General features: G+C 35.4%; 1 protein-coding gene across 1 annotated transcript; it reads left to right on the top strand.

The window, feature by feature from the left end:
- The first annotated feature begins 436 nt into the window (after positions 1 to 436).
- LOC139851833 (ATP-dependent 6-phosphofructokinase 6-like) lies at positions 437 to 19,555 on the top strand. The gene is made up of 13 exons (XM_071841009.1): positions 437 to 538; positions 902 to 948; positions 1,045 to 1,084; positions 1,623 to 1,685; positions 1,773 to 1,910; positions 17,229 to 17,387; positions 17,726 to 17,779; positions 17,879 to 17,947; positions 18,153 to 18,282; positions 18,463 to 18,725; positions 18,815 to 18,863; positions 18,946 to 19,100; positions 19,192 to 19,555. The coding sequence occupies exons 1-13, from the start codon at positions 437 to 439 to the stop codon at positions 19,372 to 19,374; spliced, it is 1,452 nt and encodes a 483-aa protein (XP_071697110.1). The 3' UTR covers positions 19,375 to 19,555.
- Positions 19,556 to 20,904: the final 1,349 nt, after the last annotated feature.

The raw sequence follows: 20,904 nt of genomic DNA on the forward strand, positions 1-20,904 counted from the left end.
CCCAGAGACCTTTCCAGATCGAATTGATGTTGACAGTACACCCAAAGGTTAAAACTCCCTGTTTGGAGTGAGAATCGAACCTGGTTTGACAATACCCAAGTTGGATGACACCCCCATATCACTCAAGCCAAGCTTCCGTACCGTGTCACGTCATTTGTTAGACAAGAATTCAAAATTTATTCTTAATTGTTTTGTGGTTTTCTTTCAATTATCAAATCATCATTTGTGAGTTGCGACTTCAAATCTTTGTCTAAAATTCCCACATTTTTCCTTTAAACCAGGGTCCTAATATTTCCTTCTTAATATAGAGAACATTAACCCACAAAATTCAGTAAAGAATTCTTATTAATGCATATATTATTATCATCAACAAGAAATAAACCCATCTTTTGATTCTTGTATTTTTGTTGTATATTGAGAGGAAACAAATAAATAAATGGAACAAGAGAGAAATTCTAACATGAAGATTGAAAAGGGGGATTATGGTTATGTTCTTGAAGATGTTCCTCATTTGACTGATTATATTCCTAATCTCAATGTAATTACTTTCCTTGTGGTTTCCATCCGGATTTGTCCATATTAAATTTACAAAATTAGTTTAAAATATATATCCACATGTATAGGTATAATGTATACTTCATCTCATTAAAATGACAACAGTATGGTATTTGGATGCAAATGACTAAAGTTTCATGCACCAATAAGACATCAGGACCCCAACCGGCTATATTGGGATGGTTGCATCATGCACGAAATATGAAGTGGTTTGATTAAAAAAAAGGAAAACAAATTTACAGCATGAATAATAAACACAATCTAACAAATCTTTCAGTGGTGGTCCTCTATTATATGAAACTCATAATACTTATCAGTTCAATTATGTGTTATTTATTTTCTGCAGATATATCCAAATCCAATGCGATTCAATCCTGCATATTCCGTCGTAAAGTGAGTATATTTGCACCTTCATATGTTTCAATACGCAATATAAGTTGTTTCGACATGATTTTACATTTTAATGACAATATCTCCCCCGAATTCCAGGCAATATTTTATTGATTTTGATGACAGTGTGCCAGAAAAGGTAAGTTACTGTATGTAAAACACACTTGCAAATACTACTCACAATAGCTGTAGGAATTTTTTTCGCCGAGGGCAAAAAAAATTTGAAACGTAGCAACTTTTTTTGGGCAAAATATGAAGGTTTTTGGGCAAATTATGGAGGTTTTTGGGCAAAATATAAAGGCTTTGTGGGCAAAATATAGAGATTTTTTGGGGGGAAAAAAAATCCACTGTGGGCAAAATCGAAACATCCAACAATTTTGCTCTAAAAATTACAAATCCACTAGGGACAAAATCGAAAAATCCAAAAATTTTGCCCTAAAATTACAAATCCACTGGAGACTGGTGCCCCTTGACCCTACATATTTCCGCCCCTGCCCAATAGAGTATTTCTAACTTTGAACCGTGAATAGTTCAATACACATTTTCTTGTCATTTAGCATCATTTGTCATATTCAGATGCCAAATATAAATGTGCCGAATGTTGAATGATTCAACATACGAATCATTCAAATAAGAGGAAATCAAACACAACCTAATTCATTGATGTCTTCTTGTAGGTTATTGTCCACAAGAACGATCCAAGAGGAGTACATTTTCGACGGGCTGGACCCCGCCAAAACGTATAACAAATACTTGTCTAATTTGTTTTTCGCCTCTGTTGATTGATATTAATACTTTTATTTAAATATCATTTATCTGTGTTGCAGGTCTATTTTGCACCAGATGAGGTGCATGCTTGTATTGTAACATGTGGTGGTTTGTGCCCAGGATTAAACACAGTGATTGGGGAAATTGTATGTGCTCTTTATCACATGTATGGTGTCACAAAAGTTCTTGGAATCAATGTAAGTGTCTGCATCAAAAGTATTTTATACTCCCTCCGTCCCAGTTCAATTGTCCTGTTTTGACTTTAGGGGTCTTTTCTTTCCAACTTTGACTTTAAATTACTTTTTGTGTGTTATATAATACTTAATGATCATTGTACCGGTAAAAATATATTCAAAAATCAACCCATTGATATAAATTTCATCAAATAATATATAGTGAAAATAAAAATATTTAGAGTCAAAGTTTGAAAGAAAAGACTAAAGTCAGAACAAGTGGACAATTTGAACTGGGACGGAGGTAGTATCAATTAATCAATTAAATGCATTATTTGAATTCTTGTATTATTAACTGTAAGAGATAAAGAGAGAAAGAAAGAACTGTGTTCTTGTATTTGTGTGTTATACCAGTACATGAGACCTTCTATTTATAGAAGGTATACTTACATTAACAATCCCTAAACTATGATTACAATGCTATATTACAATACAAGTAGTTGTCTAATATTCCCCCGCAAGCTAAGGTCGGGTAACAACCTGTAGCTTGGATCGTAACTGGAGAAATCTTGGTGTGGACAATGGCTTGGTGAAGATATCAGCAATCTGGTCATCAGTAGTTATAAACTGAACTGAAAGTTTTTGTTGAGCAACTCTTTCTCGAACAAAGTGAAAATCAACTTCTACATGTTTTGTACGTGCATGAAAGACTGGGTTAGCTGAGAGATATGTAGCGCCAAGGTTATCACACCATAAGGTAGGAACCGATTTAACAGGAACACGAAGTTCACGTAATAGATCTTGAAGCCATGTTACTTCTGCAACCGTGTCAGCTAGGGCCTTGTATTCAGATTTTGTTGAGGATCGAGAGACAGTCTTTTGTTTTCGAGCTGGCCATGAGACTAGGTTTGAACCAAGATATATAGCATATCCTCCCGTGGATCGACGGTCATCTGGACAACCTGCCCAGTCAGCATCAGAGAAGCTAGTCAGTGAGTTGTATGCTGAATCAGTATAGGCATGAAGTACTGTTCCGGAGTTGTGCATAAATCGTAAACCATAATTGGCAGTGCCTTGTAAGTAACGGAGAATTCGTTTAACTGCTGACCAATGATTTATCGTGGGACAATGCATGTACTGACAGACTTTGTTGACTGCGAAAGTGATGTCCGGTCGAGACAATGTAACGTATTGAAGGGCACCTACAATTTGACGGTATTGAACAGGGTTGTCAAATGTTGCACTATCACCAAGAGCAAGTTTGGCGTTGGTTGTCATCGGAGATGAAACTGGTTTAGCATTAGATAAGTCGGCGCATTCCAAAAGTTCATGGATGTATTTGCGTTGTGATATAATCATGTCATTACCATTCCTTGTGACTTCAATCCCTAGAAAATAAGATAAGTTACCCATGTGTGATGACCCAGAAATTTCGACTAAATTTAAACTTAATCTTTGTATGATTAACATTTCTGACACGATAAGCAAAGTCTGTAAAACTGAATCTCAAAATTTTTGAATTACTTTTATATATTTAAATACCCTTCGGTTGTTTCCGACGATTCGCGAACAATTATATGTAAATAGATACATATATACTATAACATGAAAAGGTAACAATGTATTAATTGTTTGATACCGTACATTAAACTTATTGGTTTAAATATCTATTTGAATGTATATGATAAGTTGAAATATTTATTATTAAAATTTATTTATAAATAACTTCCAATGTGTATTTAAAAAACTGATTTATGTATATTAAAAAGATATATACATATATATAATAAACGATAGTAACATTCGTTTATTGATTCAATTGATATTTAGATAAGTTAACTAAAGCGTTTAAGATGAACCAGTTAAACACTAATTTGTTACAGTGTTTTCAAATTGCCACATTACTCAAAATGCTACAGTGTTTTCGAAAATCACTATTTGCTACAGTGAAATTGACTTTGCTACGGTGAATTGCTACAGTAAAATTTGACTTGCTACAGTAACTTTGCTACAGTAAAACGCTATTATAAAAATGTATTTTAACAAATAGCGAGACGATGATTTATAGAAGTAAATGACCAAAACATCTCGAAAGTTTAAGATACACTTTGAGTGATATAATTAAGGGATAATTTAAGGCTATTGATAAGGCTAAAAAGGAACATATATTTCATAGCATTATCCCCCAAGAAAGACAGAATTTTAGTTGTAATTGTTCCATATTCAAGTAATATTCGTTTATATTTAATAAGTGCGAAGACAAAAGGCGAAAACGAAGAATTGAAGACGGAAAGGTCCAAAATGCTCAAATGTACAAGATACAATTAAAAAGGTTCAAATTATTGATGAAGAACGTCTAAAAATGACAAGAGTACAAGTTGCGGAACGCAAAGTACACGATATAAAATAGTACGCAAGGACGTCTGAAAATCCAGAACCGGGACCCGAGTCAAGAAGAAACGCCCGACGCAACGGACCAAAAATATCTAGTCTACTATGCACAAGAATAAAATATAATATATAAATAATTATATTAATTATTTATATATTTATATTTATTTTATATTATGTCGACAAGCTAGGAGCCAAAACAATGTGAGCTGTCCCTGGTCCTCATGCGAGTCGCATGGCCAGAAGGCCATTTCCATGCGAGTCGCATGACTCCAGATTTCAGGCCAGGTTCTATAAATTGCAACATTTTCTGCCGAGTAAAGAAAGAAAAAAAAACACACACATACATATTACTCCGTATTTATTTTATTTATTATTTATATTATTATTATTATTATTATTATTATTATTATTATTAATAAGATTATTATTAATCTTATTATTTTTTTTATTATTAGTGTTATTATTTTTGCGATACAAAAATAATAATGTACATCAAATATTACGACGGAGTGCTGTCCAAGTAATTTTCAAAATGAGTTTTCGAGCAAGCTAGAGCTAAGGAAATTATGGGTTATTGCCAAGGAGGTTATGGGTAATGTTTGGGGGTATTTTTTTTGTGAATCAAACCTCGTGTTTATCATCTCCGATGCGTCTACGTGCTTTCCTGCAATATTGTATATCAATATTAAACAGTGAGTTTCATTACTCCCATTTTATATATATTTTTGGGACTGAGAATACATGCGCTGTTTTATAAAATGAATACAAAAACTAAAACTGATTTGAGTGAGTTTCATAAGATCCCTTTTACTCTCTACATTTTTGGGCTGAGAATACATGCAAATGCTTTATTAACCGATATACAATATTTATATGCGTGAGTTTCATTACTCCCTTTTTATATATATTTTTGGGACTGAGAATACATGCGCTGTTTTATAAAATGAATACAAAAACTAAAACTGATTTGAGTGAGTTTCATAAGATCCCTTTTACTCTCTACATTTTTGGGCTGAGAATACATGCAAATGCTTTATTAACCGATATACAATATTTATATGCGTGAGTTTCATTTGCTCCCTTTTTAATTGCTTTTGCAATCTATATTTTTGGGCTGAGAATACATGCAATTTATTTTAAACGCAATGGATACAAGTACATACTAAATTCTACACTGAGTTTAAACCGAAAATCCCTTAGCTTTGGTAACTAGTAACTGCCAGTTATAAGAACTGGTGGGCGCGAGTAGTAGTATATGGATCCATAGGGCTTGATATCCCCGTCCGAGCTAGAGCACTAGCCTTTTAACGGACGTATGCTATTTGAGAAGCGTACACGTTGGTTTGCGTGTATTATTAAGATGATTATATAAAGGGTACAAATTATATAAGTATTAAAGTTTAGTTACCAGGGTGCTCAATTTTGTAGAACCGATTGATAAACGTTTCGGATGAAACAACTGAAATCTTGTGATCCACCTTTTATGTAAAACCTATTGATAAACGTTTTGAATAAAACAACTGAACTTTTGTAATCCACATTGATATACGGATTATGTGTAATATTAAAACTATGAACTCACCAACCTTTGTGTTGACACTTGAAGCATGTTTATTCTCAGGATTCTAGAAGTCTTCCGCTGTTTGCTTATACGTGATACAAGATATGTGCTTGGAGTCATACATGCTATATACAAGAAACTTGCATTCACCAAACCATTACCATGTATCTTATTTTGACTGTATTGTCAACAGATGTATTATTGTAAACCATTTAAATGGTGATTGTCTATACGTAGAAATCATCAGATGTTAAAAACCTGGAATTTATATATTCATTTATGAAATACCTTTTCAAACGAATACAATGTTACAAAATGTATCACATAGAGGTCAAATACCTCGCAATGAAATCAATGAATGACGTGTTCGTCCATTTGGATTTGGAGCGATCGTCACAGTTGGTATCAGAGCGTTGGTCTTAGCGAACCAGAATTTGCATTAGTGTGTCTAACCGGTTATTGTTAGGATACATTAGTGAGTCTGGACTTCGACCATGTCTGCATGATAAAAGTTGTTGCTTATAATTTTTTTGTTAGAAATTACCTGCTTATCATTCCTTGTGTGGAAAATTACCTGCTTATCATTTGTAGTCTAGACACATCTTATTGCATGGATTGCATGACTAGTGTATAGACAAAATGAATATTTTAGCGTATCTGTTACTGTTACCTTTACTTGACAGTTTCCGAAAGTTTCTCCGTAATTTGCGGATCCTTTGTACTATATAAAGGTATTCTATGTAATTAGAATATCATCCGATATCCGAAAATCATTTCACATCGAAAATTATTTATCTAACCGTGTAAGATGAATTCTGCAAGTAATTCGGGTTCTTCGGATTCCGATATGAGTTTCCACCTGAGTTCCGAAAGCAGTGTAACCGGAATGAATCAACCAATCAGTCACCACCAATTCTGGATGAATGGGGGATGGGTTCGTAATCAACTTAATCGATGGAGAGAAGAGGAAGGCGATCCTTTCCACCAACCGAATTCACCTCTTGGTGAGGAACCTGAGGCACTTACCGGCGAACCCGTTCGAAACACTATCTTTACCCTAATTTCCAGGATATTTCGCAACGATTATATGATAACTAGAATTTTAAACTATATTCATCCTCTCGTACCAACCGCCAATCATCCCGGAATAATAGAAGAAGTTAACGAGCTTCGCGCTCGAGTTGTGGCTTTGGAGAATATGATGCACAATTTGCAGGCATCACAGGCAGCACCGGTAGCACCACCAGAACCAGCAGCACAACCAACAACAGTACCAGTACCACCAACAACAACATCCGCACCGTAAACCTTAACCTCATAATCTGTCCCACGAGTATCAACCTCATACGCACCGTAGGCACCGAAGAATACTAATAACCATAAACGATGAAGTATTAATTCATAACTTCATTGGAGAAATATCCTGCGACGATTATGTAATCTTTAATATAGAAGAGATTATTCGTTTCTAGTTCCAACCGAAAATCAAATGAGTTTAATAACTCATTAAATCTATATTACATCTGAAGGAAATATACATACATATATTTTCATAAAGATTGTAATTGAAAATCCTTTTGTACAAACTGTTAATGATGAGAATATTTTAACGGGTAGGTAATACCCTAGAAATATATAAATTCCACATTAATATGTTACACTATACATTCTTCAATTCTGATTCAGCAATCATTAACTATACTGCTCAAACCTATAGATATACGTATCTGTTCATCGCAGAATAACCATTTTCATTCAATTTCATATTCTGATTTCGATAGATCAGAATCCAAGTCAAGATTAAACGAAAAACATCACTCTTAGATTCCTACATCTTTCAAAACCATGCTTCAAAACCCATGCTTTGAATTCAGAACAGTACTAGAACATCATATGATTATATTTTGCGTTCAAACCCATCGAAATTCTTGGAAACACTTCAACTAATGAACAAACGAGAAGACAAACCAACTACACGATATCTACGAGAAGAAAGATTTGTACTTATAATCATATATCTGGAAAGCTCTCGAAACCTAAGTAAAACTTTAACACGTATCTGTGATAAATCCTTCGGCATTATTATTACTGAAAGTAACCTTGCAATTCCTTTTTAAAAGTATCCAGTATTATCACCCATTCAACTAGTCAACGACGACCTTTCAGACTTATAACTTTGGCATATACGTTTTTGTTACTGGGGAACCTTTTATGTTCCACCATATTAGCAGTAAATGTACCAGCGACTCCGTCACTCTGCTATTTGAAACTCTCCGGAAATCACTATATATACATTGAAACCCTATCATGTACTCATCCACATCTTGTAACAATAGTTGCCATTCCAACTATCGGGAATTTGCAATCAGTATTTTGAAATCTTGCAGCACGTCTACGCCAACAGTTATATGTGTACATATAACGTCTACCTCCTCGAATTACATACTTCGAATGTGAAGTTTTTGAAAAACACCCCAAACTATGAAACTAGTTCTCTGAAATTGGAACAATGCTGATGAAGCAGCAAAAACTGTAAACGACCTTAACAGTCAAAAGTTTGATGATAAAGAATAATATGGTGGTAAAGCTGAGAAAAAGAGAAGGTTTGAAACTGGAAAACGGATTGAGCAAAGTATGAAGGAGGGTTGTGGATAAATCACAAAGACTAAACCTGCCTTTAAAGAATACAAATGATTCAGTATCTTCTGAAGTCATTAACGAATACCTTGCTCCTGATACTAAACCCCTACGGACAATATTCTTCATCATCCTTCGATATTAGAAATTCTAAGATATTATCATATCTTTCATTATAAATATCTTCGATATTTCTGAAGATATCTTCATAACTATTATCATCCGAAATTATTTATCTCTTCACGCTATCTGTGTTACATCATAAAAGAAACTATTTTAGTTTCTAATTTCTGAAAATTTTGAAAAATGGATGTTTTTGAAGTAGTGTTGGGAACTGAAGCATGAGTTAGTATAATATAATGACACTTGATCAACGTGATTATATTACAGTAAGTCATGCTGAGTTTCTAATGGAACGTGATAAAGGTTCACAGATCCCACCCTCATAATGAACCATGTTACATAACTCTTTTATTCTATTTAACCTCTAAACATATCAAGAAAATATTTTCTTGATGATTTGGTCTTTTCCGGATATTCTGGTAATTTGACAAATCAAGATCGTGCCATTACGATTACCTTCTTAGAACATTAACTATGTTCATTCTGAAATGTATAGCTACGAATTCTGGACCAGTATCCGCTTGACTTAAGGTCGGGAAGAGAAAACGAAAGCATGAAGCTCCGAAATATAATTGAAAATAAAAGCCAGATAAAAACACATAAATTTACAAACCGTGTATATCAATGCGTATAGCAATATAAAGACACGGGAGAATGATAAATACAACTATCCCTAGAGCATAATAGAAATAAACAGATTCTTCTGGTGGGAGCTGGAAAAGAAGGATGAGTGTGGCAAACGTCAATATTAGGTCAAGAACCAGAACTGGATTAAACATTTTCACAATCTTTTGAATGTATTAATTGGGAAAGAAAGTAGGAGTGGTGAAAACAAATGAAACGGAAGAGGTCAATTTATAGCGAAATATCAGACATAGCAATCGAGGTAGATTACGCATTTAATCAAAGGAAATCATAATTTCCTTAATTCCCGAAGAATCAAATCTTATTTAGATAATGAAGATTTTCTATTCCTTAAATTCCGGAAATCAATCGTTACTACATCAAGAGATAAGACGCATCTCTATTCTCCATTTCACTCTATTACGATAACTTCTCTTATAAGCTCTGAGTAATTGGATTGTTTTATCCATATTACTCAACGGTAATAAAATTCTATTTATCAACTCATATTCGTCATGAAAACATTTTTATTGTTAGCCATGACGACCTCACTCAAATTTCGGGACGAAATTTCTTTAACGGGTAGGTACTGTGATGACCCAGAAATTTCGACTAAATTTAAACTTAATCTTTATATGATTAACATTTCTGACACGATAAGCAAAGTCTGTAAAACTGAATCTCAAAATTTTTGAATTACTTTTATATATTTAAATACCCTTCGGTTGTTTCCAACGATTCGCGAACAATTATATGTAAATAGATACATATATACTATAACATGAAAAGGTAACAATGTATTAATTGTTTGATACCGTACATTAAACTTATTGGTTTAAATATCTATTTGAATGTATATGATAAGTTGAAATATTTATTATTAAAATTTATTTATAAATAACTTCCAATGTGTATTTAAAAAACTGATTTATGTATATTAAAAAGATATATACATATATATAATAAACGATAGTAACATTCGTTTATTGATTCAATTGATATTTAGATAAGTTAACTAAAGCGTTTAAGATGAACCAGTTAAACACTAATTTGTTACAGTGTTTTCAAATTGCCACATTACTCAAAATGCTACAGTGTTTTCGAAAATCACTATTTGCTACAGTGAAATTGACTTTGCTACAGTGAATTGCTACAGTAAAATTTGACTTGCTACAGTAACTTTGCTACAGTAAAACGCTATTATAAAAATGTATTTTAACAAATAGCGAGACGATGATTTATAGAAGTAAATGACCAAAACACTCGAAAGTTTAAGATACACTTTGAGTGATATAATTAAGGGATAATTTAAGGCTATTGATAAGGCTAAAAAGGAACATATATTTCATAGCATTATCCCCCAAGAAAGACAGGATTTTAGTTGTAATTGTTCCATATTCAAGTAATATTCGTTTATATTTAATAAGTGCGAAGACAAAAGGCGAAAACGAAGAATTGAAGACGGAAAGGTCCAAAATGCTCAAATGTACAAGATACAATTAAAAAGGTTCAAATTATTGATGAAGAACGTCTAAAAATGACAAGAGTACAAGTTGCGGAACGCAAAGTACACGATATAAAATAGTACGCAAGGACGTCTGAAAATCCGGAACCGGGACCCGAGTCAAGAAGAAACGCCCGACGCAACGGACCAAAAATATCTAGTCTACTATGCACAAGAATAAAATATAATATATAAATAATTATATTAATTATTTATATATTTATATTTATTTTATATTATGTCGACAAGCTAGGAGCCAAAACAATGTGAGCTGTCCCTGGTCCTCATGCGAGTCGCATGGCCAGAAGGCCATTTCCATGCGAGTCGCATGACTCCAGATTTCAGGCCAGGTTCTATAAATTGCAACATTTTCTGCCGAGTAAAGAAAGAAAAAAAAAAACACACACATACATATTACTCCGTATTTATTTTATTTATTATTTATATTATTATTATTATTATTATTATTATTATTATTATTATTAATAAGATTATTATTAATCTTATTATTTTTTTTATTATTAGTGTTATTATTTTTGCGATACAAAAATAATAATGTACATCAAATATTACGACGGAGTGCTGTCCAAGTAATTTTCAAAATGAGTTTTCGAGCAAGCTAGAGCTAAGGAAATTATGGGTTATTGCCAAGGAGGTTATGGGTAATGTTCGGGGGTATTTTTTGTGAATCAAACCTCGTGTTTATCATCTCCGATGCGTCTACGTGCTTTCCTGCAATATTGTATATCAATATTAAACAGTGAGTTTCATTACTCCCTTTTTATATATATTTTTGGGACTGAGAATACATGCGCTGTTTTATAAAATGAATACAAAAACTAAAACTGATTTGAGTGAGTTTCATAAGATCCCTTTTACTCTCTACATTTTTGGGCTGAGAATATATGCAAATGCTTTATTAACCGATATACAATATTTATATGCGTGAGTTTCATTACTCCCTTTTTATATATATTTTTGGGACTGAGAATACATGCGCTGTTTTATAAAATGAATACAAAAACTAAAACTGATTTGAGTGAGTTTCATAAGATCCCTTTTACTCTCTACATTTTTGGGCTGAGAATACATGCAAATGCTTTATTAACCGATATACAATATTTATATGCGTGAGTTTCATTTGCTCCCTTTTTAATTGCTTTTGCAATCTATATTTTTGGGCTGAGAATACATGCAATTTATTTTAAACGCAATGGATACAAGTACATACTAAATTCTACACTGAGTTTAAACCGAAAATCCCTTAGCTTTGGTAACTAGTAACTGCCAGTTATAAGAACTGGTGGGCGCGAGTAGTAGTATATGGATCCATAGGGCTTGATATCCCCGTCCGAGCTAGAGCACTAGCCTTTTAACGGACGTATGCTATTTGAGAAGCGTACACGTTGGTTTGCGTGTATTATTAAGATGATTATACAAAGAGTACAAATTATATAAGTATTAAAGTTTAGTTACCAGGGTGCTCAATTTTGTAGAACCGATTGATAAACGTTTCGGATGAAACAACTGAAATTTTGTGATCCACCTTTTATGTAAAACCTATTGATAAGCGTTTTGAATAAAACAACTGAACTTTTGTAATCCACATTGATATACGGATTATGTGTAATATTAAAACTATGAACTCACCAACCTTTGTGTTGACACTTGAAGCATGTTTATTCTCAGGATTCTAGAAGTCTTCCGCTGTTTGCTTATACGTGATACAAGATATGTGCTTGGAGTCATACATGCTATATACAAGAAACTTGCATTCACCAAACCATTACCATGTATCTTATTTTGACTGTATTGTCAACAGATGTATTATTGTAAACCATTTAAATGGTGATTGTCTATACGTAGAAATCATCAGATGTTAAAAACCTGGAATTTATATATTCATTTATGAAATACCTTTTCAAACGAATACAATGTTACAAAATGTATCACATAGTGGTCAAATACCTCGCAATGAAATCAATGAATGACGTGTTCGTCCATTTGGATTTGGAGCGATCGTCACACCATGTCTTTAACAGCAAATGAGCGGCTTAGACTTTGTACCACCCTATCTATTTCTTTTGTATCGTTCCCTGTTAAAATAATGTCATCAACATACACAAGCATATATAGAAGAGTGTTCCCTTTAGAGTAGATGAATAAGGAAGTATCCGTTTTCGACCCATGAAATCCAAGAGAATGAAGTGCTGTCGAGAGTCGATGAAACCATGCTCTAGGTGCTTGCTTTAATCCATATAAGGCTTTGTGAAGGAGGTACACATGATTTGGTGTAGCTGAATTGACGAATCCCGGTGGTTGTTGTAGATAAACTGTTTCGTGAAGATCACCATGTAAAAAGGCATTTTGTACATCAAGTTGCCTGAGGGACCATTTCTGAGACACAGCCAAGGAGAGAACCACACGAATGGTTGTTGATTTTACAACGGGGCTAAATGTTTCCTGATAGTCGATGCCTGGTTGTTGTCGAAACCCTTTAGCAACTAAACGTGCTTTGTAGCGTTGTACTGCCCCTGTTTGATCCCGTTTTAATTTGTATACCCACTTGCAATCAACCACATTAGAATTTGGAACACGAGGTACTAGTGACCAAGTACCATTCCGCACCAACGCTGAATACTCTTCAGTCATGGCTTTACGCCAGTGAGGATCTTTGTTAGCAATGGTAAAGTTTGCTGGTTCAGTATCGGACGAGGGACCTCTTGTATGATAGGAGGTAGCCTTATGTTGGTGGATTTGTTTAGGATTAGGGCGAAGATTGGCTGGTCGAGAACGAGGAGGTGGCTCAGTGTTTGTGGAAGTGGTGGTAGTAGTAGCAGTAGTCTGAGGTAGTTGGTTGTGACTTTGTTTAGGTGATGATGAGGAGGTTTTGGAGCGTCGATGATATGTTTGAATGATAGGTGGTTTGATCGTGCCATGTTCAAGCGGTGTAGTGGTGGTATTTTGTGGTTCTGGTGGGACAGAATGTGTTTTAGGAACTGTGGAAGGTGAATCTTTAGTTTGTGAGGTAGGATTTGGATATTTAGAGATGTAGGGATTGACTGGATGTGTAGAAATGGTTGTAACAGATTGTTTAAAAGGAAAAGATTGCTCGTTGAATCGAACATGACGGGCTATATAAATATGATCCGACTTTGGGTCGAAACATCGATAACCATGATGGGCAGTACTGTAACCAAGAAATACACAAGGTGTAGATCGAAAATCCATTTTGTGTTGGTTGTATGAACGAAGATGAGGGTAGCATTGGCACCCAAAAACTCGAAGAAATGAAAAATCAGGTTTATGTTTGAACACATGTTCAAAAGGTGAGGTGGCTGAGTTTGTTCGAGATGGCATTCGATTGATAAGGTATACTGCAGTTCCAAAAGCAAAATGCCAAAAACGTTGTGGTACATGTGATTGAGCGAGTAGAGTAAGACCGGTTTCAACAACATGACGATGTCGTCTTTCAACCAAACCATTTTGTTCACTTGTATGAGGACAGGAAAGACGATGATTGATGCCTAGTGGAGAAAAGAATTGATGGAGATTTCTAAATTCACCTCCCCAATCAGTTTGGACAGATTTGAGTTTGGTCTGAAATTGTCGTTCAACCATTGCCACAAATTGCTTAAAGGTGGCATAAACATCAGATTTGAGTTTTAATGGGAAAAACCACATAAATCGTGAAAAGTGATCAATACACAACAAAAAGTATTTGTGACCATCATAGGAGGTAACAGGCGCAGGTCCCCATACATCACAAAAGACTAAATCCAAAATGTGCGAACTTTTATAAGTAGATGGTAATAGATGAAGTTTAGAGGATTTTCCAACATTACATGAATCACAAAAGGTGGTTGTAAACTTATTTTGTAAAGGCAAATGATATTTAGATAACATGGACTTCAACAATTGTGGATGTGGATGTCCGAGTCTTTGATGCCATGTAATTGAAGATGCACGGGTAGTGGAGAATGCTATTTTGTGAACTGGGGAAGATGGAAGGAGTAAAGACCACCATTACTTGGACCCGTGAGGAGGGTAGTGTGTGTAATCTTGTCCTTCACAGCAAAGAAAGTTGAGTGAAATTCAAAATACACATTGTTATCGAGACAAAACTTTTGTACAGAAAGTAATTTATGTTTTATTTCAGGAACATGAAGTATGTCTTTAAGGGAAAAGGTTTTGTTTGGAGACGAAAATTGTGAGGAACCAACGTGTAAAATGGGTAAACCCTTACCATTGCCAACATGAAGATTGTCCTCACCGTAGTAGACCTCGGAGTTGCCAAAGTTGGATAGGTCTGAAGCAACATGGTGACTAGAGCCTGTGTCTGGGATCCAAGAGGTTGACGCTTGGGAGCGATAGTCTGTAAAGTTGGCTGAAGGTGACTGTCGTCTCATAGTAGCAGGGTAACGATTAGGGCATTGAGATGGGATGTGCCCAATCCCACACCTGTTGCATGTGCCAAAAACTGTGTTTTGATTAGAAGCCCAGTTAAATGAATTTCGATTACCTGCTTGATTTCTGTTGTTATAGTTGCCTCGTCCACGCCTGTAATCACGTCCACGACCACGGTTATTGCCAGATCGGTTAGTGTACATGGCTTGTGCAGCCGGTGTATGGGCAGGTTGAGCTTGGAGTCCAAGTTGAGATAAAAGCGATTGTACCGCTTGAAGCTGATCTGTTTGTGAAGCGGGCAAGACATTATTAGGAGCTGTTGAATTGCGACTTTGTGTGCTAGTCGTGAATGCTTGAGCTGAAGGAATGTCAGGTACAGATTTCTTGATCATGTAGTCGTGGTCTGATAGCAGACCATGAAGGTCTACAAAGGTAGGAGGCTTTTCGCGGCCCAGAAGGCTTGATTTTAAACCGTTGTATTCCTCTCGTAGTCCTGATATAACTAGCATCACCAAATCTTTTTCTTTCATCTTTTCGCCTATGTTAGCGAGCGCAACATCGTATTCTTGAATCCTAGTTAGGTAGTCTGCGGTTGTTTCATCTGGCTTCATCTGTAGTCGGAGAAGTTGGGTTTTTAAAGTGTATTCCCGAGAGGAAGTGTGAGGAGCGTAGGCACGCTCAAGGGACAACCAGAGATCACGAGACGTTAGTCCTTGAACATGTTGAAATGATGCTTCGGATATAGTAGAAATGAGAAGCATTCGTATATGAGCATCATTAGAGACCCAATTAATGTAATTGGGGTTTTGTGGTTGAGACTGTGTTTCTTCATCTTTTTCTGGTGATTGGACCGATGATGGGACATTCTTAGGTGGACAAGGGATTGTGCCATCAATATAGTCAAACAATTTATTGGTGACGAAGAACGGTTGAACCATTGTCTTCCAGTAACCATAGTTCGTGGGAGATAAGGTGAAACCAAATTTGTGAGAGTTGTGTGCGGTTTTCTCTGCTGGAGTAAATGTAGCTAATAGTGCCATTTTCAAAAATAGAGAAAATGATACAGTAACTCGTTTGTTTTTTTTTTTTTTCGTATCTGTTTTTTTTTTTTTTTTTTTTTGCGCTTTTATTTTTTTTTTTTTTTTGCTTTTTTTTGCGTTTTTTTTTTTTGTTTTTTTTTTTGTTTTTACTCTTTTTTTTTGAAAAGAAAATAAATAAAAATAAAATATAGAATAGAGAAGATAAGTACGGGAGGTAATATAAAAGAGAATGGAGTTAAACTTCAGTGGGTTATTTTTCTTTTACTCCCGTTCTTTCCAAAACAGAACCAAAAATAAAGAAATCGGCGGTGAACAGTGGCGGCGGCGGTGAACAGTGGCCGGCGGCGGTGAACAGTGGCTGACTGCGGCGATGAACAGTGGCGCCGGAGATGAACAGTGAAAAAAAAAATCTAAAAAATTCAGGGTTAGGTCGGAATTTGATTCCGAAGCTAATGGTGTTGGCCGATTTCCCTGATTTAAGCTGGATCGGGCTAGATCTAAAAAGGATCGGAAAATATCCGGCTACTTTTGGTGTTCTTTGAGGCTGAAAATTTTGGTTTTGATTCGGATTATAATTCCGAACTTAGTGTAGTTTGTAATTTTCGCTGATTTGAGGTAGTTGATCTTCAGTTACATTTTCTTCACTGAAGATAATGGCGGTGGGTTTGTGTGATGACGGGTTGGGTGTTATGACCCGAAAGCCTCGTTTCTGATGTGAAGGTTCAGGCAAGGCTGCAACCACAGAGCATACTACGAGTTTTTAAGGTCAGTTTTTTTTTTTTTTTTTTTTTGGCCGGAATTGTTGCCGGAAAATAGCTTGGCTGCCGGAATTGTTGCCGGACTTAGGCCTTTACAGCTCTTGATACCATATTAACTGTAAGAGATAAAGAGAGAAAGAAAGAACTGTGTTCTTGTATTTGTGTGTTATACCAGTACATGAGACCTTCTATTTATAGAAGGTATACTTACATTAACAATCCCTAAACTATGATTACAATGCTATATTACAATACAAGTAGTTGTCTAATATGTATTTGCATAATATCATGTAGGGGGGTTACAGAGGTTTCTACTCAAAAAACACCATCACGTTGACACCCAACTTTGTAAACGATATCCATAAACGTGGTGGTACAGTTCTTGGTTCTTCTCGAGGGGGCCATGACAAGTCAAAGATTGTTGACAGCATTCAAGACCGTGGTATCAATCAGGTATTTGAAGGTTGACGTGCTGCAGAGTGATGTTACATGATGGAGGTGGCAAAATGGGCGGATTGGATTATGGATCAATAGGGACTTTTTGCCCAAATTTCTTAATTTATTTATAATATATCGTTATTTATTTCAATGTAATCTAGGTTTATTCAGCCTGTTTGACTTTGTTAGAAATAAACTTTGACCCATTGGTATGTGGGTTGAAATTGCCACATCTACGACCCATGCTTCAATATGTCTACCTTTACCTTTTCTTTTCTTGTAAGAATCTAATGAATGTTTTGCCACTAGTTCATGCTGCACAAACTACTGATAGATTTATTAAATTCTTACAGGTTTATATAATTGGAGGTGATGGAACACAAAAAGGTGCAGCCATAATATTTGAAGTATGTTGCATTATAACTTATTAATTTTCACAGTTTATATATATGTATAGCACTAAAATGGAACAGCAAAATCATTTCGGTAGCATTTTATATGTGCAGGAAATTAGACGACGGGGCATAAAAGCAGTTGTGGCTGGGATTCCAAAGACAATTGACAATGACATCACGGTATTTTCATTCTGGACAATCCATTTTCTTTATTTAAGTTTATTAACAAGTATACTATAATTTTATCATCAATTATAGTATGCCAGGTTCTTTAAGAAAGTTGAATAAAACTGAACTATTTTTGGATTTTTTGCTCTGGCTTGTTGGTTTAGGTGTTAGCTGCATTTTTACTAGCATCTCTCAGATTATTTCATTCTTGTTTCAGGTCATTGACAGGTCGTTCGGTTTTGATACTGCTGTTGAAGAGGCTCAACGTGCTATTGACGCTGCACATGTGGAGGCAGTGAGTGCAGAAAATGGAATAGGAGTAGTTAAACTAATGGGGCGTTACAGCGGTTAGCTTTACCTCAACTTGACATAAAAAAAAATGTACAGGTGGCAAATTCGACCCCACCTGGGTTGGGTAACGAATTCAGACCCGTTACCCAACACTCCCAAACTGCCTATTTTGCCACTAGTAACTTCTACCTATTGGCTTCCTACTTAAATATTCTTTATTATTTTTTTTAACTCAGGGTTTATTGCAATGTATGCAACTCTTGCGAGTCGGGATGTGGACCTATGTTTAATACCAGAATCACCTTTTTATCTAGAAGGTGAAGGTGGCCTTTTAGAATACGTAGAGCAACGGCTCAAAGAAAATGGACACATGGTTATTGTTGTAGCTGAAGGAGCTGGTCAAGAGCTAGTTGCACAAACCAATTCATCAACCGCAAAAGATGCTTCTGGGAACAAATTACTTAAAGATGTTGGACAGTGGCTTTCTGAAAAAATTAAGGTATTAATTGTATACTTAATCCTGATGAATTTATAGTTAATTTTAATTTTAATTTTATGCTTCAGATTTATTCTTGTATTGCATTGCAGGATCACTTTGCTACAAAGAGTTACACGTCAATTACACTTAAATACATTGGTAAGTGGTAACTATACATTATTCTACTGTGAACCATAGCATAAAATCTTAATTAACAAAAACAATATGTTGAATGATACAGATCCTACTTACATGATCCGTGCGGTTCCAAGTAACGCATCTGATAATATATACTGTACTCTCCTAGCTCAAAACTGTGTACATGGAGCCATGGCGGGGTTCACCGGCTTCATTAGCGGCATTGTTCATGGTCGACATACTTATATTCCGTTCAGTGTAAGTTGATACTTGAATCCATATATCTTTCAGTTTATTATTTTCTGTTAATTTCTTAGCAGCAAGTTTGAGGTTGTTTCTTGATATGCAGCGTATAGTGGATCATCATAATAAGGTTGTAATAACCGACAGAATGTGGGCCAGGGTACTTGCTTCCACCAATCAGCCGAGCTTTTTGGGACCAAAAGAAGTAATCGAATTTGAGAAAGGGGAAGAAGAGGCAGCAAGACAATTGTTGAAAAGAGAAAGCAGCAGGAGTTCAGGTAACAACTGAGAAAAAAGACTTTGACTTGTGAATCTGATTGACCATCTCAAACGCTTCGGTCAATGTAGGAGGAACCTGCACCAGCCTCTTCAAATGCTTAAGCTGCAGCGATTAAAATGTATAGTTTTGATGGTATCATTTCAATAAAGCACTTAAGCTTTAACAGTTCATTGCTCAGGTGTACTATTGTACTAGGATTATCTTAATTGCATAGTTGATTATGCAACATGCATTCATTTAAGTTCATGATATGTATATCATACGAGCAAGGTTGAAAAAGATGCAAGACAGAGACGAGTCGGTCAGGACCTTGAAAGGGCGAGTGAGTCAAGACGGGGTCGAAACGGACGTTAACCAACATTGACTTTTAAATATAGATATATTTGACATAAATATATAAAATATAACTATATTAGACAAAAATATTATAAACAATGATTTACATATAAGATGATGCGGTGTTAGTTTAAATAATACGGAGTATACAAGTTCTTTTATATTTTTTTCTATAATTATAGTGTATTTAATAACTATTAAGCCGGTGTTTTTCACAGCTAATTTAGAAATGGGCTGGAGATTTTCAGTTACACTAGAACAAACACGGACAAAAAGCCGAGTTTTGACCAACTTTGTCCTGAATTTTAGTGTTGACGACTTATTAGAACTTTTTTTGGCGAAACGGGACTGGCTAGTCACCAAACCGCCGCAACCGTCATTTGCAACCATGCGTACGAGAAACATTGACACCAATTTGTACTTTTGACCGAGACGGGACGGGCTAGTCACCAAACCGCCGCAACGGCAAGAGACGGGGTTGTTTGCAATCATGAGCCACTCAACCCAGACTCAATTTATTTTAATTAACCAATTTCAACCCAACCCAATTAGATACCGAACCCATCTGATCTCAGGCCAATCATGCCACCTTGATTTTCAATGGAAACCCAAACACCATATGAGTAAAATAAACATGTACTTGGTACTTGATGTCCAAAACAGGAAATCCATAGGAACAAGGAGGCATTAATACATGTAGAAAAGCTTTTAAATCCATATATCTTTAAGTTTATTATTTTCTGTTAATTTCTTAGCAGCAAGTTTGATGTGGTTTGTTGAGGTGCAGCGTATAGTGGATCATCATAATAAGGTATTCATCACCGACAGAATGTGGGCCAGGGTACTTGCTTCCACCAATCAGCCGAGCTTTTGGGACCAAAACAAGTGATCGAATTTCAGAAAGAAGCAACAGCAAGACAATTGTTGGAAAGAGAAAGCAACAGGAGTTCAGGTAGCAACTGAGGAAAAAAAAGACTTTGAAATGGTCGTGTGCGTGCGTGCGTGCGTGCGTGCCTTGTGAATTTGATTGACCATTTCAAATGCTTCGGTCAATGTAGGAGGAACCTGCACCAGTCTCTTCAAATGCTTAAACTGCAGCGAGTAACATGTATAATTTTGAGGGCTCCTCATTTCATTAAAGCACTTAGGGTTTAACAGTTCATTACTAAGGTGTACTATAGTACCAGGATTAGCTTAATTGTA

The sequence above is a fragment of the Rutidosis leptorrhynchoides genome, chromosome 6 (assembly GCF_046630445.1).
Source record: "Rutidosis leptorrhynchoides isolate AG116_Rl617_1_P2 chromosome 6, CSIRO_AGI_Rlap_v1, whole genome shotgun sequence".
Lineage (NCBI taxonomy): Eukaryota > Viridiplantae > Streptophyta > Magnoliopsida > Asterales > Asteraceae > Rutidosis > Rutidosis leptorrhynchoides.

What these genes read in the sequence shown, in the direction of transcription:
- LOC139851833 (XM_071841009.1), top strand. Translation starts at nt 437, where the DNA reads ATGGAACAAGAGAGAAATTCTAACATGAAGATTGAAAAGGGGGATTAT. An exon ending in AAGACCGTGGTATCAATCAG is followed by an intron (nt 17,388 to 17,725) that starts GTATTTGAAGGT and finishes AAATTCTTACAG; the next exon opens with GTTTATATAATTGGAGGTGA. An exon ending in CAATTGACAATGACATCACG is followed by an intron (nt 17,948 to 18,152) that starts GTATTTTCATTC and finishes TTCTTGTTTCAG; the next exon opens with GTCATTGACAGGTCGTTCGG.